General features: G+C 45.5%; 1 protein-coding gene and 1 long non-coding RNA gene across 13 annotated transcripts in view; one reads left to right on the plus strand and one right to left on the minus strand.

Annotated features, from left to right (window-relative positions):
* Bach2 (BTB and CNC homology, basic leucine zipper transcription factor 2) overlaps positions 1–24,753 on the plus strand; it is a 347,697-nt gene that overhangs the window by 314,845 nt on the left and 8,099 nt on the right. For 11 of the 12 annotated variants that reach the window (XM_011249909.3, XM_030253108.1, XM_030253112.1 and 8 more), the window contains 2 exons: positions 8,521–10,110; positions 21,983–22,189. In XM_011249909.3, coding sequence (XP_011248211.1) covers positions 8,521–10,110; positions 21,983–22,189 — 1,797 coding nt within the window. Of the gene's footprint in view, positions 1–8,167; positions 8,385–8,520; positions 10,111–21,982; positions 22,190–24,753 lie in introns of those variants that run through there. The other variant, XM_011249910.3, reaches the window with a different exon arrangement.
* On the minus strand, positions 6,423–18,405 carry Bach2os (BTB and CNC homology 2, opposite strand). Its single transcript, NR_026843.1, has 5 exons — positions 18,327–18,405; positions 12,251–12,297; positions 9,806–9,969; positions 8,277–8,752; positions 6,423–7,317 (listed from the first exon to the last, which is right to left on the minus strand). It is a non-coding gene; the product is annotated as a BTB and CNC homology 2, opposite strand (long non-coding RNA).

The raw sequence follows: 24,753 nt of genomic DNA on the forward strand, positions 1-24,753 counted from the left end.
TCATGACCAGAAGGCGGCATCTTACAGGATTCTTTCTCATTTTTTTGCCCCCTCTTCCATGATGCTCCCAGAGCCTTGGGATGGGTTAATGTGAATATCTCATTGAGTGCTCCTAATCACCACGTTATGAATCTTTACTTTGCTGCTCATTGACAAAAGATAATTCTCTGTTAATATTTCGAAGGTAGTCTGATAATATGTCCACTCAGTAAAGCAACAGTAGTAGGTTACACACGCATGCATGTGCGCGCGCGCGCGTCACCTCCTCGGCAATGGTTTAGGTACTAGACATGAAAAATCATCTCCTGTGGAGCACACCTTAAATACAATCAGAAATCAGTTGATTATTCCCATAAAAGTCCTGGTTCCCCCCGCCCCCCCATTTTTATATATGTTCCAGGCCAACTGTGTTTCTTATCATATGTTCCACCCAGCAGCAAGATGGGTTCCTTTGGAGGTAATAAGCGCACCATCCCTCAGATTGCATCGACTCTATGCTCTGCTGCTTGAGTTTTCATTAGCCCATCTTTCTTTTGTTAACTGCATAGAAGTGGGAAGTCAGAACCCCAAGGAATAAAGGGCTAAGGGTCAGTATTCTAACCTGTCACTGTCAGTGTGTTGCTCGTGTCACTGTGAGTTTGGTGGCCTGGTCTTACTACTCTCAGAGCTGATGCCTACAGGTTGGTGCTGCTGCCTCCTGTGTACCAATTACGGCTAAGGTCAGGAGCCAGCAGGATACAGAAAGCAGGAAAAGATTAGTTCCTGTAACCTGCCCGGTCTCAGTCCCACATGGAATGCCATATCTGCTCCTGATGTAAGATCTAGTACCATTGCGTAGTCGGGGCTGTGTATTCCAGGGCCACATAGCAATGGAGTTGCTTAGTACTGTTTATCATGCCCTTAGGACATTCCTAAATGGCCAGTGGGCTTTAACCTAGATCCGTCCACTTCCTTCACAGCGATGGCACAGGGCTTGTTAACAGCAGTGGAAAGGAACTAGTTTTCTATTTCTAACCACTTCATCCTACTTGATGAGCATTCCTTTTTTTAAGTACAATTTTATGGGTCATTGGAGAATGATTCGCTGCCTCCCACCCTTATTTTTTCCCATTATCAGAGACTTACTCCTTAGGAACAAAGAGTAAATGCCAGTGTAGATGTAGTCACAGCTTTATGATGGGCAGCTTCACCTTGCTACCTGGAGAGTTGCCATCTGATACAATGAGTGGATTTCAGTGCTTCCTCAAAATAGGCAGATTGTGTAGGCAGATTTGGATACATGGAGGCTAATCCAGTATGTAGACAATCCAGTAATTGATGGGTTTAGCACTATCCAAAATGTGTAATGGGCACTTTGTGTGTGTGTGTGTGTGTGTGTGTGTGTGTGTGTGTGTGTGTGTATGTACCTTTGGACCTTTGCCTGGGGTTTCTCCAGGGGCAGTTTAAATGTGCTCATCATATGAATGTACCCAAGACCCACAGCATAAACAGACGAACTGCATCCTAGTGTCCCAGTGTATGTGTTCTGGGGACCAGCAGACCATCAGTCTCTTCTCATGTGTGTGTCTGGATTTCTCAGCTGACCGCTGTTCACATACTCTCGAGATGGCACTTCTGGGGTTGTCTTGCGTACACTCTTACAACAGTAACTAATTTCACACACTTTGTACGGCCTCTACACATCTAAGCTTCAGTCACAGCCACGTGCTTGTCCGTCACTCTCAGCCCTAAGTCAAGGGTCCTGGGTTTACATCCTGCCTGCTTACCCACTAGATTGTACAACCTTGGATAAGTTCCTTTACCTCCGTGCCTCTCAGTTTCCTGGGTACGAGGTAGAAGCCATCATGGCTGCTTTACACGCCAGCACAGGACTGGCCCATGAGATGCTTCACAAGTTGTGGCTGTGACTCCCTAGACAAAGCCTTGCACGTAGAAGACGAGTACAGTTGTGTGTGCAAGGCAGGATTCATCTGGGTGTGGAAGAAGAGTTAGATGTCGGCTCTTGTGAAATTTTCTGGTGCAAACAGACTTTCCTGTCTTGGGCTTAGATTATAATTTATAAGCCAATCTCTCTTCAGTCTTACTGATTTTAAGGGGCACATTAATTTGTATGGCTGTCTCATGTATAAAATACTGTTTTGAAGTATGGCCACACTGTGGAATGGATGAATCAAGCTAACTAACAAATGCATTCGTTATCATTCTGTGATAATAACACGTGTGCTTTCTTGTCAGTTTTCAGGAATGTTCCATATTGTCACTAACTACTCACTGTACGGCGGCTCTCAGATGAACTGTTTATTTAATAGCTATGGGTTCTTTGACCACCATCTTCCAATCTCTTCTGCCATCTAGCCATCCCATCCGCATTTTCTTTTCTGTGCCTATGAAATCTACGCTAGACTGTACATGTGAGTGAACTACTGCAATCGTGCCTCTCCGTGCCTGGCTGATTTGACTTGTACAACTTCCCATGTGACCATCTATGTAGTTACAAATAGCAGGGTTTGTGCGTTTTATGCTCTATTGTATTCTACTGTGTGCATATCCTGTACTTCCTCTATCTATTATAGAGAATTAGCTACTGAGCATTGTGCTGCAGCAGTAAGTACAGGGATACAAACATACTGTATTTATTTCCTTTGGAAACACACCCAGCAGTGGGGTTTCATTTTTTACTTTTTAGAGAATTCTCAATGGCTCCTTTTCTCTGCAGCCTCACCAACACATACTAAGTTTCACCCTTCTAATAACAGCAATCCTGATGGGTTTTTTATAATTTTTTGAGACAGGCTCTCACTATGTAGCCCTGGCTAGCATAGGTAGACTTCCTTATGTAGACCAAGCTGGTTTCAAATTCACATAGATCTATCTGCCTGCCTCTGCTTCTGGAGTGCTGAGGTTAAGGGTCATAGCTGCTCTCTTACTATTTTTTACATTTGGTCCTTAGTAAATGTAGAACTTGCAGACATGTTCCCACATCTCTTTGTACTCTGTAATTCCTTTGTAATTCCTTAATCCCTAAGTAGAACCTGTCTTTATTATGATACATGCCCCTTGGTCTAGTTTTGCTTTTGTTCCTTCATACCCCAAATGAGGCAGTATATCCAGTATCCAAAACCATCATAGTCCAGACCAACACAATGGAATTCTGTGCACACTCCCATGCATTCTCTGTAGTTCGAGATCCCATGTTTGAGTCTTTCTTTCATACACTTTGAGTGAATATTTGTATCTGGTGAGAGACACAGATCTGTTTTCATGCTGTGAAGTCGTACAGTTTTCCCAGTAGCACTTACAGAAGTGATTTTCTTTCTCTGCTGTGTGTTTTTAGCACCTTTGTCAGATCAGCTGTCTGTAAATGTATGGGTTTATTTCTGGGCTCTCTGTTCCATTCTCCTGGTCTGGCTCTGTGTGATGCCATGACAGTGCTGCTTATGGGCTAATGCAGTTTATGTTATGTTTGTAAAGGGGGTAAGACAATGCTTCTTGCTTTATTTTTCTTGTAGATTTCTTTGGTTCTTCGGGATCTTTTGTGGTTCCATACTGTTGATAGAACTCTCTCCCAGGGAGAGACATAAAGCATTGTGTAGTCCTCCTCTCAGAGTCCTAATGACCAACGGAAACGTGACCCACCTAAAGCTCCCTCTAGAGAGCCATGAGTTTACAGCTTCCTTACAGAGTATAAGTGAGAGGTCACTTACAGGGTACGGGACTCCTTCCCCAACTAGCTGTACCTGATAACCCTTACCCAGCAGTGGTGTGGGCTTCCTGTAGCCCTATCTAGTATTTCTTGACTGATACATAATAAGTATATATACGTATAGTCAGAGATATAGAGAATATAGAATCTTTCTACATATACTATATATACATACTCTTTCTATTTCCATATATACTATATCTCTGAATGATACACACACACACACACTAACCCCTCCCCTAACCCACATGCAGAGTCCCCAGATGGGAGGAAGCAGTTGGATGTAGCTGCATACTCCAGCAAGAATCGCCTTGCTATGCTGGGGCATAAACCACCAACAAGCTTAGCTGAGATGAAATATTGCAGGGGAACACAGCTGAATGCCCCAAGATGGGGCAGTTGCTTGACATAGAAGACAGTCACTCACAACACATTCCAAAAAATAATAATAATAATTAAGAGGCATAACCAGATTTGAAAAAGCCAGCTACTGCCATGGAAGTCCCTTAAAATATATAAATATACATATATCAAAAGTTTAAATGGAGTTACCCTATGTTCCAGTTAGTTTCTATTGCTGTGATTAAAACCATGACCAAAAACAACTTGGGGAGGAAAAATGTTTAACCTTACAACTTAAAGTTCCTCATGAGGGGAAATCAGGACAGAAACTAAAGCAGACCATGTTCAGAGATTTGTTCAGCAACCTTCTCCCCAGGGGTAGCACCGCCCACAAGGAGGCTGAACCCTCTCACATCAATCAAGAACATTCTTCACAAACCTGCCTACAGGCTGAACTGATGAGGCATTTCTTTAATCAATGTCCCCTTTTCCTAGGAAATTCAACCTTATGTCAAGTTGACAACCACGGCATCCTATAACAGGGAAATACTACTCAAACTAGATAGCACAGGCTAGCAAATACAAACCCTAAGAGTAGGCCACCATTTTTGAGGTGTTACCCAAACAATGATATCTATTGTCATTCAGAACTTGGTGGTAGGACTCTAGTGCTAATGACACCACCTGCTTGAGTCATGAGCATGGAAGTTTGATCAATACTGCCTCGCTTTCATAGTGCTAAAAGGTGCTGTGTACACTAATGGAAGAGAAGAGTTATCATCAGTCTCACCTAACAGACCCCAGAGAGCTTCAGGAATGACCTAAGAGCTACAGTAATGGCCTGCCTGGCAACTATGTCCACTGGTACAATAGCGGCACAGATGTTATGGCGATAACTCACCACCTTCTGATTGTATTCAAGACCCACCCCATGAGATGGAACTCATACTTGGCACTGTTAATGAAAGCAAGAACTTCTAGCTAAAAATTTCACGGCCCTTAGAGAACAACCTACTAATATCAGTCTACATCTAAGCGGAATGATATTAAAATGATGACCCCCAATAACTTAAGGCCATGCCTGTAGATCAGTGCATCTCTTCAACTCTCATCAGACAGGTTTCTCCTTGCAACAGATGGCGATTAACACAGAGACACACAGCTGGTCAACATACAGAAAAATTAGAGACTTCAGAGTTCCAAGCCCTAAATGGGACTTCTGCCACTCCTTCCAGGGATTAAGGCTCTTCATGGAACATGGGGTGGGAAGACTATAAGAGCCCCAAGTGATGGATGACTTCAAGGAGGCAATGTTTTCCAGACACAAGAAGACAGTGCACATATGAACTCACAGCATTGCTAACAACATGAACAAAACCTGGGCAAGACCAAACCAGACAAAGTCCAAGCATGGGACGGAGAGGTGGGCACAAAGTCCTACCCCTCTCTGAGGAACTATTGGCATTTGATGGCTTCTCAGAGGAGGAGAGTCAGGCTTCTGTAATGGTCATTAAACGGTCAACCATACTTCATAGCAGCCTCAAAACATCGGACATTTTTGGTGGCAGTGGAGGTGATACGTTTTGTTTTTAAGAGTGGGGTGGAGGAGAACAAGATATTGACTGGGTGGGAAGTTAGTAGGGGAGGGTCTAGAATAGTGGTCTCTGGCTGTGGGTTAAAATGCTTTTTGGGTCACATCATACATCCTTCATATCAGATATTTACATTATATTTCATAAAAATAGTAAAATTATAGCTATGAAGTAGCAATGAAATAATTTTATGGACGGAGTCAGCACACCATGAGGGACTGAATGAAAAGGTCGCAGCATCAGGAAGGTTGAGAATCACTGCTCTAGGAGGAGTTGGTGGAGGAGGTGAATATCATCAAAATAGATTTGTGAAATTCTCAGAGAATGAATAAAAATATTGTTTTTGTAAAAAGAGGCAGAACCAGGCCATGTGTGGTGATGTACAGATATAATTCTAGAACTTGGAAGGCAGAGGAAGTCAGAGTTTAAAGACAGCCTGGATATATAGTGAGGAGAGAGGGGGGGGAGAGGGAGAGGGGGAGAGAGAGAGGGGAGAGAGAGAGAGAGAGAGAGAGGGAGAGAGAGAGAGAAGAGAGAGAGAAGAGAGAGAGAGGGGGGGAGGGAGAAAGAGAGGAGAGAGAGGGAGAGAGAGAGAGGGAGAGAGAGAGGGAGAGAGAGGGAGAGAGAGGGAGAGAGAGAGAAAGAAGAATGTTGCCCAGGATGACCTCTATCTAATTTCAGACAACCCTCTCAGCTTTTCAGGTAGCGAGAACTATAAGGCATATGTCACCAAAACTGTAAGGTATTTTTGACTTCTATAAATAATATCATTCATACTTCAGTACTGGTTGAATCAGATTGTATATAGATTTGCCTAGACAATATGAATGTATTAACAATATTAATTCTTGTAGCCCACGTATACAGAGTATCCGTCTGTTTGTCTCTATGTCTCCAGCTTCTTTCTTCAATGTTTTATTGGTTTTCCCTGTAGAGATCTTTAACCTCGTTGGTTAGATTTGTTCCTCCATGTTTCATGTAGCTCTCGAAAATGGGATTTCCACTTCAGACAACTCACTGCTAGTATATAAAGTGCTGCTTGGTTTCGTATGTTGATTTTTGTGTTTAATAAGTTTATTCTTAGTTCATGATCATAAACACTGGACTCTTCAGGGTTACTTGTTCTTAAAAATCATGTCATCTGAAAGTTGTAACAATTTAACTTCTCCCTTTCTGGCCTTTTATTTAGTTCCTCCTTCCATACAGGATTTCTCTGTCTTTATTCCAAATGGGCTTGTTACTGATGGCTGAATCCCTCTGAACTAACAGATTGTTTATTTTATTTATTTATTTACCTAACAGGTTATTTATATTTGGTTTTTATCAAGTACTTCCACAACATCGACATTTAAAATCCCATTCGGTGGAGACTCCAGGATCTTTGCTCTCTCTGGCTCCAAGAGTTTTGAGAGCACAGTGGGTTGAATCTTGTGCAGTGGAGACAGGTCTCTTAATGAGCTTGGGCTGGCTCCCTGTGCTGCAGGAAGTTTAAGACATGCAGAAGTCAGCCACCCAGCTTACCGCTCCATCTTCCTCCCACTCCCTCCCCCGCAGAAACTTTTGATCACTGCCACTGTAGCTGCAGCAAGCACCCAAGACAGCTGCTCTTGTTTGATGTGTTCACATGATTTGTAGATCTGTCTCCCTTCCCCCGGGGTCAGCAGCGGGCTTCATAAGAATCTACGGGAAATCAAATAGTATATGCAGGGTTAGGAAGCCTGCCCTGAGACCCACAGTTTAGACATTTCTATCTTTTCAACAACAACAACAAAGGCAGCTAGACACAGGCAACATACTTTTAATTGTCTAAGTCATTGTCTTTGTGTGTGTCTGTGTACACACATATGTGGAAGCTATGCATGAGTACATTTTTCAGCCTGTAAAATATACTGGAGAAGCAGCAAGACATAGACTGAGCTGCAGAAGGTTTTAGACATCTCCATGGCAAAGCTGCTGATGATAATTAGGGAAGGAATGCGTCCGTGCCCTTTACTACTTGGAGGCTACAGTTATTGAAGTGACAGCTGACTGTGTAGATCTGTACACTCTCACCCTACTCTCTTTGAACCAACAGTTAGTTTCTTGTAAGCAATCATCATCAACTTTGTCATTATAAGATCAGCTATGACACGCTAATTAAAAAATCCCAAGTAGGGCCAGGCACAGTGGTGCGCATCTTTAATCCCAGCCCTTGGGAGAGAGAAGCAGGCAGATCTCTGTTGCATTTGAGGGCAGTCTAGTCTACATAGTGAGTTTCAGGACAGCCAGGTCTACATAGTGAGACCCTGTCTCAAAAAAAAAAAAAAGAAAAGAAAAAAGAAAAAAAAATCCCAAGTAGAAGCTGTGAAGGTTGAGCTGAGCAAAAGAGGGATTTTCAGTGTTTCTTTTAACATTGTAATGAAAAACCCCACAGACACTGGGTTTTGACAGGGCCTTCCTGCCATCTCTGTGGCTGACAAGAAAATGATAATGCTTTCTTTGGCTCTCGAGAGCTGCAAGAAGAGCCACAGCTCCCCCTCTCGTGTGGGATGGCTCTCAACAGGACTGACAGGGACAGACATCTATAGGCTTCCCATTGTTCTCCGCATTTTTGCCAGGATATTTCATTAGTGTGAACAGTGAACCCTTTGTCATCTTGCCTCACCACTTGACCTTGGCGATTCTCAATTCTGCTGGTGCCGTGAAGGACGGAGGTGGCAGGCACGAGACAACCACTAATTATTGGAAGCAGAAGCCTTGCTGACCCAGTATGAGATTAACTGCTCCTTTGCAGTTTTTATTTTAGGGCATTAGCAACTGTCTGGTTATCTTGCTTTGGTTGAGAAATTCAGGACAATAGCAGTGCTGATGGTAACGTTGGCGATTTCCCTGTTTGTTTTGCAGGTCACGGCCAGGGGCTTTGGGCCACTGCTACAGTTTGCCTACACTGCCAAGCTGTTACTCAGCAGAGAGAACATCCGGGAGGTCATCCGCTGTGCTGAGTTCCTGCGCATGCACAATCTGGAGGACTCCTGCTTCAGCTTCCTGCAGACCCAGCTCCTGAACAGGGAGGATGGCCTGTTTGTTTGCAGAAAGGACAGTGCGTGCCAGCGCCCCCAAGAGGACCATGGGAATTCTGCAGGAGAAGAGGAGGAAGAAGAGGAAACAATGGACTCAGAGACAGCTAGGATGGCTTGCGCCACAGACCAGATGCTCCCAGACCCCATCAGCTTTGAGGCCACTGCCATCCCAGTAGCAGAGAAAGAAGAAGCCCTGCTCCCTGAGTCTGAGGTACCCACAGACACCAAGGAAAACTCAGAAAAGGGTGCATTGACCCAGTACCCTAGATATAAGAAGTACCAGCTCGCGTGTACCAAGAATGTCTACAGTGCACCCTCACACGGTACCTCAGGGTTTGCGAGCACATTCAGTGAAGACAGTCCTGGCAATAGCCTCAAGCCGGGGCTCCCCATGGGACAGATTAAAAGTGAGCCACCCAGTGAGGAGACCGAGGAGGAGAGCATCACCCTCTGCCTGTCCGGAGATGAGACCGACATCAAAGACAGACCAGGAGATGTCGAGATGGACCGAAAACAACCCAGCCCTGCCCCTACCCCCAGTACCCCTACTGGAGCCGCCTGCCTGGACAGGTCCAGGAGTGTGTCCTCGCCTTCCTGCCTGCGGTCTCTGTTCGGTATAACGAAAGGTGTGGAGTCCACTGGCCTGCCCAGTACATCTCAGCAACCCTTAGTCAGGAGCTCAGCGTGCCCTTTCAACAAGGGGATCTCTCAGGGTGACCTTAAAACTGATTACACCCCTTTGGCAGGGAATTACGGACAGCCCCACGTGGGCCAGAAGGATGTGTCCAACTTCGCAATGGGGTCGCCACTCAGGGGGCCCGGGCCGGAGACTCTCTGTAAGCAGGAGGGAGAGCTGGACCGCCGGAGCGTCATCTTCTCCGCAAGCGCGTGTGACCAACCGAACACTCCAGTGCATTCATACTCTGCGGTGAGCAATTTGGACAAAGACCTTTCGGAGCCGGTGCCAAAAAGTCTATGGGTGGGAGCTGGCCAGTCCCTCCCCAGCTCCCAGGCTTACTCCCACAGCGGACTGATGGCTGACCACTTGCCAGGAAGGATACGGCCCAACACCAGCTGCCCGGTGCCAATCAAAGTCTGTCCTCGCTCACCTCCGCTCGAGACCAGGACTAGGACCTCCAGCTCCTGCTCCTCGTATTCCTACGCAGAGGACGGGAGTGGGGGCTCCCCCTGCAGCCTCCCTCTCTGTGAGTTCTCCTCTTCGCCCTGTTCCCAGGGAGCCAGATTCCTTGCCACGGAACATCAGGAACCAGGCCTGATGGGAGATGGAATGTACAACCAAGTCCGACCCCAGATTAAATGTGAGCAGTCTTACGGAACCAATTCCAGTGACGAGTCTGGATCATTCTCGGAAGCAGACAGTGAGTCGTGTCCTGTGCAGGACAGGGGCCAGGAGGTAGGGAATCCTAAGTTTCAAGCGTGTGACCTACTATCTCAGTCCTTTCCCTCTACCCAAACATCACTCTCAGGTCGTTCTTTTATGTTGTCATAGTTAGGGTTTCTGTTGCTGTGACTAAACGCCATGACCAAAAACCAATCTGAGGAGGAAAGAGTTTATCTGGTTTACGCGTGCATGTTTCTGTTCATCATCAAAGGTAATCAGGACAAGAGCTCAGTCAAGGCAGGAGCTGGTGCAGAGGCTGTGGAGCGGTGCTGCTTACTGGCTTGCTCCTCATGGCTTGTTCAGCCCGCATTCTTTTAGAACTAAGGAGCACCAGCTCAGGGATGGCACCACCCACAATGGGATGGACCCTCCCCCACCAATCCCTAATTTAAGAAATTACCCTCCAGCCAGATCTCATGGAGGCATTTTCTCAATTAAGATTCCCTCCTTCCAGATAGCTCTAGTTTATGTGTCCAGCTGACATGAGATCAGCCAGCACAGGTGTCAAGGTTAAAGGTGACCATAAATGGTGTGGTAACTGTGAATGGCCTGTCTCTTCCTTGGCGGCAGGATGCTGCAGTGTGAGTCAGAATCAACCATGCAGCCTTAGAACGAACTCCCTTTGCATCTAACCTGGATTCCTGTGCTCAGTGAGCAGAGGCTGGCTGAATGCAGTGCATGTAAGGTCCATATACTTTTGGTCTCCTTCCCTTTTCCTCTGCTGCCATCATACCCCTCTCTTCCACCTACTTTGGAAGAGTGCCCTCGAGTTTGCTCTGTATCCCTTCGGTTCAAAGGGAAATGAAGAAGCTCATTCAAATTGACTGATTGGGACTGAGTAGGGCCTGACAAACAGGTGCCTCTCCCTGGCCTTCTAAGTATTTCTTGTCAATAGAAGACTCCGGGGTGACCTTGTGTCTGTCACAGTGCATGACAGAATGCTCATCATCCGTCTTAGACATGGGATCCATTCAGAAATGTCTTGTTGGCACACATAACTGTGTCAGGGCTTGTTTCTTTCCCAGGGTCCACAAATGAGAAGAAGTCCTGTATGTGGTGGTGAGTGGTTTTATGCAGCCTGAAAGTGCTGTGCTTTGTAGAGAAAAAGCTTATAAGGCTTCATCTGCGGGTCACTGTTTCTGGGAGTGGAAATGGGGACAGCCTGACGACAGCAGAAGCAAGCCTCACATGACTATGAGAAAGAGGAATGGGACTCCCAGAGGTCCCTAGTTCGCTGGTAATTTGAATGTTCCCTAGACAAACCTAAGCATGTCTAGGTCATGACCTGGTACCCACGGCAGTGTCTTACTGATTGACGAAGAACCACCTAAAGACCGAGACTATGTCTCACACCCGTCTCAGGAGCAGAAGTGAGCAAACCCAGTGGCAGATCTTGCCCCTGTGTCTGATGAACACAGGAAAGAGAAGCACAGGTTGGGAATATGACTCCATGATATGGGGCTAACCTACCAGGACCTGGCCCTGGAAATCCATTTAAAAAACGAAATGAGGGGAGGGAAGAGAGGGAGGACAGAAAGGGAGGTGGCTGCCCAGGAGGCCAGCACGCTCATGGTTGGTCTGCTCTTCAGTTATCAGCAAAGATGAACTCTACCAGTCGGTAGAAGTGTCTCGAGGGGTGAGGAGAGGTAGCCACAGAGCAGGTGTATTCTGCATCCACAAGCTGGTGGGCAGAACTCGCAAGAGCTTTAACTTCAGACACTGAAAATGGACTCCAGAGCTGCCTCGAGCTAGCTGCGGACACACCCTGGGTTCACTTCCTCTTCTTTGCTAGTCTGCCTGGTCCCTGCTTTCCTGTTACTGTCTGGCAGAAATAGAGAGACAGAAAACCCCCTGAAAAGGGTTTAATTTAAGAAAGAGAAATTGTGAAGGAAGTCCGGATGGGATCTGTTCCTGTTTGAATCTTACCCCTTCACTGCGAGATTGAGTTGCTATCAATGCCCAAGACACGGCAGCCCTGGTCCAACCTTTAGGAGCAAGGCTTCCTAAAACCAAGGATAAGTGTGTGTTCTCTCTGTTCTTCCTTCCCACAGCCTTCCTGAGGTTTGCCTTTTGTCCCTAACTGTCCTTAAGTGTGCCTAATGCAGAAAACTAGTCATTGAGTCATGACCATCCCACAAATGATCGTACTTACCAAGGACTGGCAGAGCACGTGCAGATGCCTCCGTGTCTTCCTTGGGTCTCGAAAAGAGCCTTACACTTAGCCCAAGAAATTACCTTCCTTAGGAACTGTCAGTTTACCAACGCCATCCACATGCATGTCTGTTGTTCTTGTTGTTGTTTATTTTTGTTTTGTTTTGTTTTTTCTGATTGGGCTCTGTCAATCTCCACCTTAGAACTGAAGGCTATGTTACAGGGTGAGGAGTCATTCAGCCTGTGAAACAGCCACAAACAGGATTAATCTCTCCTTAAAATACCCTTGCATTTCTTTTTTTTTTGGGGGGGGGGGGGGGGAAGTGGTTTTTTTTTGAGACAGGGTTTCTCTGTATTGCCCTGGCTGTCCTGGAACTCACTTTGTAGACCAGGCTGGCCTCGAACTCAGAAATCTGCCTGCCTCTGCCTCCCGAGTGCTGGGATTAAAGGCATGCACCACCATGCCCAGCTTTGCATTTCATTTTTATCTTTACTTTTCAAAACAAACCTGTTGTTTATTCATAAGCAGTAAAAGACACATTTGCCGAAACTCACTCTGCCCCTCTTGTTAGCTTGTGTTAGACAAGAGGATGATAACAAAGCTGAGGGTGTGTGTGTGTGTGTGTGTGTGTGTGTGTGTGTGTGTGTGTGGTTCCGCTCCCCCAACCTCACCCCACTCCCCAGAAAAGGAATTCACTTTCCCAGAAGCACCCACACCCTCAGCACACGGCCCCTCTGGGAGTCAGTTACTTGTTTCAAGAGTTACTTGGTCTGGGTAGACAGTCTGCCTCAAACGTACACTGAAATTAACTTGATTACTTGAACTGATCCATTTTAAAACACCAGCATCTATCTGGGATTCTACAAATACTGCTCTTAGGTGGGGTTTAACCAAGTAAACCGGGAAAGACAACCGAGTCTACCTCAGCCCGGGGCCCTCTCTGAAGCAGCTACCAGCAAGTACAGCAGTTTCTCTGCAGCTTCTGTAGGGAGCCAAAATGTTGGACCAGAAGAAAAACGTTAGCATATCTTTCCTTCTGTAAAATCTATCACTTGTTAAATGACTCTCCTAGTTCATAAAACATAGACACTCCACCCCCCCATCCTTTTTCACCCTTCCCTAGCTTTGAAAAAGCTTAAATTATCGGGTTGGCGAGCTGGCTCAGCAGTTACAAGTATGGGCTGCTGTTTCAGAGGACCCAGGTTCAGTTCCCAGCGCCCACACTCATGGGTGGCTCACAGTCTTCTGTAACCCTGGCCTCGGCAAAACACTGCACATACATGGTACACCGACCAGACATACAAATAGGCAGAACAACTATACACATAAAAAATAAATAGCATAGTGCACGCCTTTAATCCCAGCACTTGGGAGGCAGAGGCAGGTGGATTTCTGAGTTCAAGACCAGCCTGGTCTACAAAGTGAGTTCCAGGACAGCCAGGGCTATACAGAGAAACCCTTTCTCAGGAGAAGAAAGAGAGAGAGAGAGAGAGAGAGAGAGAGAGAGAATAAATAGATAGATAGATACATAGATAGATAGATAGATAGATAGCAAATTTTTAAATGAAATATAATTTCCATGCCATACCATAAAATTTCCCCTATTAGAATGAAAGTTTCAGTGTTTTTAGTATTTTCACAGTGTTAGGCAACTGTCTTCCGTTTTTGGCTCTAGCGTATTTTCTTTGACCTAGGAAGAGTCCTGTCCCCAGTAGCAGGTTCTCCCCACGGCTTCTTTCTGTCCACCCCAGGCAACCAGTAACCACCTCTGTCCTGTACTAGATGTTTTGTATAAATGGTATTTGGTTTTTTTTCAAAAAGGTATCATTTTCAAAATGTATCCCTTCCATAGTTACACACACCCATCATATGTAGCTCCACATGCTGATTGCTGATACATTGTGTCTAGGCCTGCCACATTTTATTGATCCGTCATTGCTTGAGGGAGTTTGGCGGGTCCTACCTTCTGAATGTTTCTGAAGAATGGTGCTATGAGCATTTGCATGCAAGGGTTTTTAGGACGGGCTTCCAGTTCATTCACTCAGTACCTCTGAGTGGAACTGCTGTGTCACGTGGGGACTCCATGTGGCCTTTGAGGGACTATTCAGCCATTTCCCAAGGCAGCCCTTCCAACTTTGCATTCCCCCTATCAGGCTAGTTCTTCTTCTCACTGCTAATACTTAACTCTTCTCCGTGTGTCTATCTGATGGATGTGACATGGCATCTCCTTAGGTTTACAAGTTTGTTTTTAGATTTTGAAAATTGTACAGAAGTCACAACCATTTTCCAAGCGGTGCATGCCCTAGTAAGTTCCCAAAGCCTTTCTATTGTGGGTTTAATAAAGAAACCCTGGGAAGATGGTTTAGTTCCCTATCCAAAGGTACTTTAGTTGGACTTGCTATATTGGCATGCTTCATTTGGATAGGAATAAAAATATATGAAAGTGCCCAGGTATAGTGGCATATACGTTATTATCCCAGCATTTAGGAAGGTCACGAGTTCAAGGCCAGCCTGAAATATAAGGACCTGTGTTAAGCAAAACAAAATGAAAAAAGTGTGTGTGTGTGCGTGTGCGCGCGCGCGCGCGCGCGCGTGTGTGTGTGTGTGTGTGTGTGTGTGTGTGTGTTTGAGGGAGGGAGGGGGAAGGGAGGGAGGTAGAGAGAGAGGGAGAGGAGCAACCAATGAAATAGTACAGAGAAGACATGAGGAATTCTCACTTAGGTAGTCTGTTTGTTGTCTTTTTTCTTTTCTTCTTTTTTTTGTATATTTTTTAAATCATCATTCCATTATTCTTTGAAAATTTCATACACAAATATAATATACTTCAGTATTTTTTTTGAGGGAGACAAAGTCTCTTTACATAGTCCTGGCTATTCTATAACTGAATCTATAGACTAGGGTGACCTTTAACTCACAGAAACCTGCCTATACCTCCCAAATGCTGGCGTTAGAGGTGTGCACCACCACATCACAAATTTTGATCATTTTCTGTAGAGCTCTCAGCTACTGCTCCAGCATTAGCCTCCATGCTTCCTGCCATGACCAAACCTCTGAAACTGTAGGATAGGACAACTAAATGGTTTCCTTTAGAAGAGTTGCTATGGTCATGCTGTCTCCTCACAGCAATAAGCCATTGACTAAGACATTTAGTTTTATAATAAAGTTTATTTTTAAAAATTTGAAACATGCACCCACAGCTCTAATTCGAAGGTCACTTTGTTACATGTCTTGATGTGGATTCTGGTAATGAATACCATGATGTGACCCATGCAAAGTTCTGGGGACAAATAAACAGTGTCATTGTCAAATCCAAAAAATATATAATAATTTGATCGTTTTCAACCCCAATTACCATCTCTCATCCCCCCGCCCCTTCCCACCAAACCCCTTCTTCTTCCCAACTGACTGGATAGCTTTCTGTGTAAGATTTTTACAATTATTTCTGTGGTTCCGTAAATGAAGCATGTTTTTACAAGTGCCTGTAATTGCTCTGCTTAATAAAAAGACGGCTTTGAATGGCAGCATAGGAGTCGACTGTATTCATGATTAAAACAGTGTTTTCATGTTGTCTAGAACATGCTCAGTGTTTGGAATTCCTAATGTTATATGCCTGGAAGAGGAAACCATATGACAAAGAAAGATGTGCCTCACCTCGCTCACAAGGCAATTCCTTTCTATTGCCCGATTTTATTTCTCATAGCAAGCCCAGAAGCTGAGTGGAGCAATTATTATCTCTGACTCACAGACCCTCAAGAGGTCTGGAACAGAGAGAATGGATTTCCTGGGACCACAATGCTAATTCCTGTGGTCTTAGGAGTGAATCTCAGATACCCTGGGGATAACATGGCGCAGAAGCATCTTGGAGAGCCAGTACATTGCCATGGTCTCCAGGGTGCCCACTCAGCCTGGCCCTGTACGCCTGTGGCTTCAGCTCATGTCTGATGAGAACAAAATATCAAAGCAGGAAAGGTTCCACAGGCCGCTCTGCTCCTGGGACTCGTAGAAGAAACAGATTCTTGGTTTTGGCTTTTGCTTCCAAATCTACTTCTCTACCCTCCTCCTTCAGTAGTCTCTGCCCAGCAAACCAGAGGTAACGGGCAAGTGAAATGTGTGCCTAAAAGTTTGGTGGGATGAGATGGGCAGAGTGTCACTGTCACAATTCCATAAAAACTGTGCAGAGCAAACATTGTAGAGAAATGCACCAGGGCAGAATAAGCATTGCTTAAGAGCAGGAACTTTTCCTCTTTTGTCTCATCTTTGAATTCTTTATAGGAAATTAGCTTTTCAGTGATATCTTAATTGAAATGAGGGAAATGGTTTAGGCTACAGGATGTGGGCAGTCGTTAGGCAGCAGTGATCTCCCAGCCTCCCTGTCTAGGTTTTCTCTCTGGCCATGTAAGTGTGCCGAGAAGGCAGGTTAGGTCTCATGCAGAAGGTTCTCTGCCCTTTGCCATCTCTAGGTCAGGGGTCCCTGGCTACAAACTGCAGGAATTGATTTCACAGACTGCTAAAAAGCTGGGACTCCCACAAAGTCTAACCTTCCTCCGGGCATTGCTGGCGAGCAGTGTAGGTCCCATACTGAAAAATGACCTCTAATCCTGCACTTCCTGTGGGTTCCAGAGGCAGGGAGAGAGTCAGCACTTTGGCAAGACTGGTATGACCAACAGGAACATATTGTGCAAACCGCAGCAGTGGCCAATAGTACCCTCTTTCACATTTGGCCTGCTGACTCAGTGACTATTCCTCTGTCTCCAAGCCTTAACCAAAAACCAAAGCAGTCCACAACTAAAGAGATTCATCGCCTACAAATCTCCCAGGCCTGTCTACCGTGCAGCCTCCCTGCCCAGAGTCCACTGGCCATAACAGCAGGCTATTCGGACAGGTGGGGGCGAGAGTTAGCAGAATGTTTCATTGTGTCATATTGTCTACTCTGTGCTGTCTCTGGGGACCCAGAGAGTAAACACCTCTGATGAGAAGTACCGTCTGGAAGGATATGTTAGGCAGGAGCACTGACTCAAACAGCAAGCTGTACAAGCTTGTGTACGTTGTATTAATCTCCTGGAGGAAAGAGCAGAGGCGTGAGCTTTCTCGCAGCTGGTCGGCTTTCCAAGACGTTGTCACATTACCTAGTTTTCAGCCCTGTGTGGGGTACATGGATGCACACAAAAGCTTGTGAAAATATTCCTCTGGAAAGGCCCAGGGCTGCCCCTCATCTCCAGGAATGCCCGCCCGTTGCCTTGGAAACAGCCGAGGGCTGAGGTTGAGCCTCCGCATCCCTTGAGGAACAAGGCAGGTGCTCCCACCTGCTGGTCAGTGTAAGTTCCTCCTTGCTGTGTGGCTAGCAGATCTACAAACAGAACCCAGCACAAGAGTGAGGGCTCCCTTCCCCCTGAGAGAGAAGAAGATGTATGGCTGACTGTTTTCTTCTCCACTGACCGTCTTTAAAAACGAAGCCCGATTGCAACAATCCCTGATGAAATTCCATGTGTGGTTTGCTTTTGCTCCAAGGACTTTGACACTGCCATTGTTGATTTTCCCTTTCCCCCGCCAACCTTCCATCCTGTCTACCTGGTCTGTGTTTGCTGTCTAGATGGCTTTAAATACAGTAGCGCTCGGTGCGGAAGCCCTTTAGACTTTCCTTGTGATCTGCTCTGTGGCATGTTTTCTTTCTGCAAGTAAGCAAATACAGTCTGGAGCTGAAGTAAGATGGCTCTGCTGTCAGTGGAAATAGAAGTCCCCTGAGCCCCAAGGGTGCACAGCTTTTGTGATGCCCAGGTGCTATGTCTCCAACTGACGACCTGTGTGCTGCTGGGGCACCATCTAGGATCTGAGTGTCTGTTATCCAAAGCTTGGAAAATGGAGATAAACAGTGCACTGTATCATTGGAAGCCTAGGAGAAACAGCCCCACAGGCAAAGGCCTTTCCAACAGCCTGCAAAGGAGCCATTTGTCCTGCCTGCACTCACCACATGGGAGGCATAGTAAGTGCCACATGGAGTAAGTGCACAGCTAGGAAGTAACCCGACAGAATTTTCACCCGGCCCTAGGAAAGGCAAATGATTCTTTAGTGTGCTTACCTTTGTGCATGGTGATCAACTGGGCACAAATACCAGGACTGAGCCTCATGACTATCTGATGCAACCAACAGATAACTCCCAGATTCAGGGCAGACTAGCCATACCCTTGACCTCTTAAAGAACACAGACTCAACACTCCACCCTCTGAATCCTAACAGGAAGTTGCTTTCTTCACCAATAAACCCAGGCCCACATGCTTTCTCCAGTGACTCTTTTTCCTGAGAGATCTGTAAGATTCCTGGGCACGTCCTACACATGTCTAGCAAGCCTTTTGTGGGGACCCATCTGAATTGTGGAACAATACTGGAACAATAAAATGTGCTTTAGATTTTAATTTTTCATCATTGAATTTTTTGTAAATAACTTGTATAGATTACATTAGAAATATTTTATACACTGGGATAAATGACATGTTCTTAAAATGAAACTCACCTGGATTGTTTTGTTTTGTTTTGTTTTTACTTTATTTAATGTGGCCGCTTTCAATTTTTTGGTTTCTTGCAGGGGTGGGGGTGTTGGTTGAGTTTTTCTGAAACAAGCTCTCGGTATTTAACCTTGGCTAGGCTCAAACTCAGAGATCCACCTGCCTCTGCCTCTCAAGTGCTGGGATTAAAGGTGTAACACAACACACCTGACTGACATACACTTGTAAGTTTAGCCTCTCTGACTGGTGTTAGTATTAAAGGTTAGCCTAGCACATGACATTTAGGCTTACATTGCCATCTGCTGGCCAAGCCAAGAAATTGAATATGAGAAAAAAACCTAAGCAACCTGAGCTGGGTCTAATAGCCTGGGCTGGCCTGGAACTCCACAGGCCTCTGAGGGTGGCCTTAATCTTCCTGCCTCCACCTCCTCCCAAGTGCTAAGATTGCTGAGGTCATAACTGTGCAGGAGTTGCAGAAACAGATGTAACTGCAGAAGTTCCCAAACCATCAGCACCGCCTTAGCAAGGAAGGGCAGAGAGAAGCTGTTAAAAGTCACAGACCTGGGGCTGGAGAGATGGCTCAGTGGTTAAGAGCGCCAGCTGCTCTTCCGGAGGTCCTGAGTTCAATTCCCAGCACCCACACAGTGGTTCTCAACCATCTGTAATGGTATCTGAAGTCCTCTTCTGATGTGTCTAAAGACAGTGACAGTGTACTCAAATATATAAAATAAATAAATCATTTTTTAAAAATGTCACCGACCTGAACTCCAAACCCCATGGAGACTGACAAGGCCCTAGAGAGAGAGAGAGCCTGGGCTTGCTCTCAGCTTCTGCATCAGACACAAAGTCAATGTTTTCACACAAAACAATTAGGGTCTTCAGTAGCCCATGCTGGCCTTAAACTCAGTTTGTCAGTTTGTAGCTAAGGATGACCTTGAATTCCTAATTTCCATACCTTCACTTCTTGTGTTTATAGATGAGGACCACTCCCTGCATCAGGTCTCCATAGTTGCCGTTCTTACAAAATAATACATACTAAAATTAAACAACAGAGAAGACACCTCCAGAGTTGTGATATCCTCTCTTCATTGTTGTGGAGTTTTATTTATTTATTTCTATTTTATAGTTGTTTGTGTGTATGTCTGTCTGTACCACGTGTGTGTCTGGGGCCAACAGAGACCAGAAGAGGGTATTGGATTCCCTGAAACTGTAGCCACAGATGATTGTGAGCTGCCATGTATGTTCGTGTGTGTGTGTGTGTGTGTGTGTGTGTGTGTGTGCTGGAAATCAAACCTGGGTCCTCTGGAAGAATAGCAGGTGTTCTTAACTATCGAGCCATCTCTCCCACCCCTGCCATCCTCTCTTTTAAAAATATTTACCTTGACTTGTGAAGGACTTAAAAGTAGGAATCGTGCCTAAACCTTAATGGCTTACAGTAGCAGTGGTCATTCAACAGCTCTCACACGTTCTGTGTGTCAGGAACTGAGCTGGCCCTCATGAGCATTTCTGGCTCAGATCGGGTGTTGGCTGGGGTTACAGTCCTCTGCGGGTCTCAGTGGCTTCAAGAATTCACTTCTGGGCTGGCAAGGTGGTTCCTCGGGTAAAAGGGGCAGCCACTAAGCATGGAAACTGAGTGTCATTCCCAGGGCCTGTCTAGCTAGAGGAGTGAACTGAGTTCAGAATAATTAAATAAAACCTCATAAGCAATGAGCATGCTTCCATTCACAGAACTGGCAGGATAGTGCTGTGAGCTGGAGATGCCAGGTCTGCCCTACTGAGCAGCCAGTGAAACAGGACAAAGTACAAGTCTCAGTGCCCTTCAAGGCTTAACTTCGAGAACACATGACATCGTCCAGCAAGGTGTTTATCAGAAGGAAGGAATATGCATCGTGTCAGAGAAATAACAGAATTACCCTGTAAAAGAAAACGTAATTTTAAAAACCATATCCTGACAAAGTGCCTAGCATAACACTAACCTGAGAAGCGTACCTTGTTTTGCACGAGGACACTGAGGGTCAGAGGGGTGATGTCACCTCTCTCCTGTGTGAGAACTAAAGCCCAGCTCTGACTCCTCCTACCCAGGATGTCACCTTGGGTTCTGTGTGAGTAAAAAAGACTCTCACTGACTGGTGCATCTCTGCAGTGTCTTCAAGGTGTGCTGGGCTCAGTCTTCCTTCCCCATCTGTACATCGGTCTTTAGAAGATCACTTTGGCCATTTTGTTGAATTCCGGTTGTGTGTCTTGTAGCAGGGGCTTTGATAAACCATGGTCTTTCTTACAAAAGTTCTGCAACATTGGAAGAACTAACACAGTTTACAATATTTTTAATGCCATTTGCTTCAAAGGAACCTCAGGAAATGATAACATTATAATCTGTGTGTGTGTGTGTGTGTGTGTGTGTGTGTGTGTGTTGAGACAAGGTCTCACTATGTAGGCCAGACTGGCTCCCCACTTACTCTGTAGCCCATGCTATGCTCAGATGCATGGCAATCCTCCTGAGTGTTGGGATTAGAGCTATACACCACCAGGCTGGCCGACTTGTGTGTGTTTGTACTGTTTGGTTATACGAATATTTCATCTTACTTGTATTGGAAATAAGAGAAGTATTAATCACTACTTGCTTTCAGTACTTCCCATGACTTGCTCATCTTAAAAAGAGGTTTGGAGACTGGAGAGCTGGCTCAGCAGTTAAGAGCACTGGCTGCTCTTCCAGAGGTCCCAGGTTCAACTCCCAGCTCCTGCATGGTGACTCAACCAGTTCTATAATTCCAGTCACAAGGACTCCAGCACCATCTTCTGGCCTCCATGGGCACCACACAAACAAGGTGCACAGAGATGCATGCATGCAAAACACCCACACACATAAAATTAAAAATAAAATAGAAATACAAACAAGAAAATGATATTTGACTGGACAGATGGCTCTGCAGTTGACAGTGTATGCTGCTCCTGCAGAGGACCCAAGTTCAGTTCCCAGTGCCCTCAGTAGGCGTCTCACAACCCCCCTAACTCCAGCTCCAGGGCCTCGTACACCTTCTTGTGGTCTGCACTTATGTGCGTGCACATGTCAACATGCACACATAAACACACACAATATTAAATAAATTTATTTAAATTATTTTATTATTAAAATTTATTTATTGAAATTTTATTTTGCAGTTTCAGTGATGTTTCACTTGCCAAAAGTCTCACTGCAGCTGCTATAATCCTACTCTGCTGTTCTTGGTTTCAGGTTAAACTTCCTTTTCCTGTCGATCAGATCACAGACCTTCCCAGGAACGACTTCCAGATGATGATCAAAATGCACAAGCTAACCTCAGAACAGTTGGAGTTCATCCACGACATCCGGAGGCGGAGTAAGAACCGCATTGCAGCCCAGCGCTGTCGAAAGAGGAAGCTGGACTGTATTCAGAACTTGGAATGTGAAATACGGAAACTGGTGAGTTGGTGGGCAGGTACTCAGCAACCTCAAGTGACCAAGACTGATGTAAAGTTATATCAGTTACAGCTGGAGAGACAGAGGGACAGGCACCCTTCAGGAAAACTTGGGACTGTTCTCAACAGGCGTCATAAATGCGTCTGAAATGTATGTGGATGTACACACATCTCTCAGGTGTCATGTGGAATTGGCTCCTTTTTATCTTCCCATTTGTATATCATAATAGAGGGTGTGTAGTGTACGCATATACAAATCAAGTATTATTTTTTTTAAAGATTTATTTATTATTATATATGAGTACACTGTAGCTGTCTTCAGACACACCAGAAGAGGGCATCAGATCTCATTGCAGATGGTTGTGAGCCACCATGTGGTTGCTGGGATTTGAACTCAGGACCTTTGGAAGAGCAGTCAGTGCTCTTAACCGCTGAGCCATCTCTCCAGCCCTTCTAAACTAACTCTCTACCTGTATGCCTGTTTTTAATAACCAGCATATAATTGCATGATTCTGAACAAACAGTAAAAAAAAAGAAAAAAAAATCTAAGCTGAGCGCCAGGCAAATATCTAAAACACCAAGCCTTAAATAATATACTGTGTGGTATGTTTGGCTTTCTAACAAAATGGCCAACAGTAGCGTGAGGTAGGAAATGTTTATTTGGCTTAGACATCCCCAGCACATTGCATCATGAAGAAAAGTCTCGGCCAGAAGGTCAAAAGCCAGAGGCGCATCTGATGCCAAGGCCACGCAAGAACTCTTCTTACTATAGACTTGTTCCCTATGGCTTGCTTGGCCTTCCTTCTTATACACACCGGGAATCACCAACCCAGAGTTGGTACCACACACAGTAGACTGGGCCCTCCTACATTAATTATTAATCAATAAAACACCCACACAGACTTGTCTACAGGCCAGTCTGATGGAAGCAATTATTCTAGCTTGTATCAGGTTAGAAAAATAAAGGCGACACAGTGCATCTCAGTGCTAAACGAGAGTTTCACTCGTTCATTACGCACACCTGTGACTTAGAGATTCATAGTCGGGGGTCTCTGGCTTCAGTTTTGGTTTATTATCAGGATGTTCCTCCACCGACCAGGTCAGCCTTAAATGAAGTCCTCTCGCCCCTGCCTCCCAGGTGCTGGGCTTGTGCTCCCAGAGGTCCAAGTTCTTAACCAACGCATCACCAATACATTCAACCTCTAAGAGGAGCTAGAACCATGTCACCTGTGGCACCTGTTTCCTTCCTCTACAGAGAATACAGGAACACTTCTTAGATGAGTGGGCCCACACGGGGGTAGTGCCTAGACAAGGAGTTGCAACAAAGGGATGGGAGGTTGCTTTCCTATGACACACTGGTCTTCACAGTTAGACGTCCAGGTTCAGTGGAGCGAGGGCCAGGCTGCTGGGCCCGTTTGCTTGTGTCTCAGTGGAGGGGACAGCTTGAGTGGTCAGAGCCAGGCAGCCTGGTCCGCTGCTGCGTACTTCCCAGCACTCCCTCTTCTGCGCTGTCTCCCGCAAGCTCACCACCCTCATTTGCAGATGCACATAATGTATTTCTCTCAAGCTGCGCTTGTACATCTGTTTATTTTTCATTTTTAAAACATGTTTTCTAGCTAAATTTATAAATATTTTAGCAGGTGTCCTTTCTGCATGTAAATCTCTCTCTCACATACCCACCCTGCCTGCCAGATTGCGTGCACATTAGCTTCAGTGTCAGAGACCTGGCTCCCCTCTTCCTCCTCTTCAATTTTACCCGCTTCCTTGCCTTGGCTTGCCTGCAAGACCTGCAGAGGGCTGGCTACCCCACCCTGCTTTATACACCCAGTTTATTTGGCTGCTTTATCGTGGGAGCCTCATGAACCCGCCCCACACTTCCTCACACAAATATTGGTAGTAAAACTCTAATTACTTTCCTTTCTGAGACTAAACTCGTCTCTCAAAGGGTGACAAAGTTAAGAAATACAAGAGCCTATGTGGGATTTTGCTTAATGGGATAAACATCTTAGAACTGTAGGCTAGTATTTTAAAGCATAGGCTACACGTGTCTGTCCCAGGCCCCTCCATCCCGTGCCCAGGGGTGAGCCCTGCTCCGGATTCAGTGCACAGTTCCCAGGGTCCTGCAAAGGTTGTGTTGCATTCAGTCTGATGCGCTGTAAAAGCTGGAGAGTGTGACGGTTAGGTCTAGTGTCTGAAGTTGCTGATCAACAGTCTTGATTGCTTGCTTGGTTGTTTTGTGAATGGACTTTTTTTTTTAATAGTCATTTTAGATTTCTAGCAAAATTAAATGGAAGTATCTAGAGTTCCCAGATGTCCCATGCCAATGACCAGCCTGGGCTTGGAGACTAGACTCTTGGGTTCTAAGAGAAGGGGTGTCTGGGAGCTTCGAGAACAAACAGCTCAAAAGAAGCTGGCTGCCTGTGCTCAGCTCCAGACAGCTTTCCAGCCTGCCTCCTCTCTGGTCTGCTTTCTCTGGGGATCTCCAGACAGCTCTCTCTATTATATTCTGCTCAAGACAGTTCTCTAAGCAGGTCTTCCTTGCTATTCTAAGAAATTCTCTGGATAGCT

This window comes from Mus musculus, chromosome 4 (genome assembly GCF_000001635.26).
Source record: "Mus musculus strain C57BL/6J chromosome 4, GRCm38.p6 C57BL/6J".
NCBI lineage: Eukaryota > Metazoa > Chordata > Mammalia > Rodentia > Muridae > Mus > Mus musculus.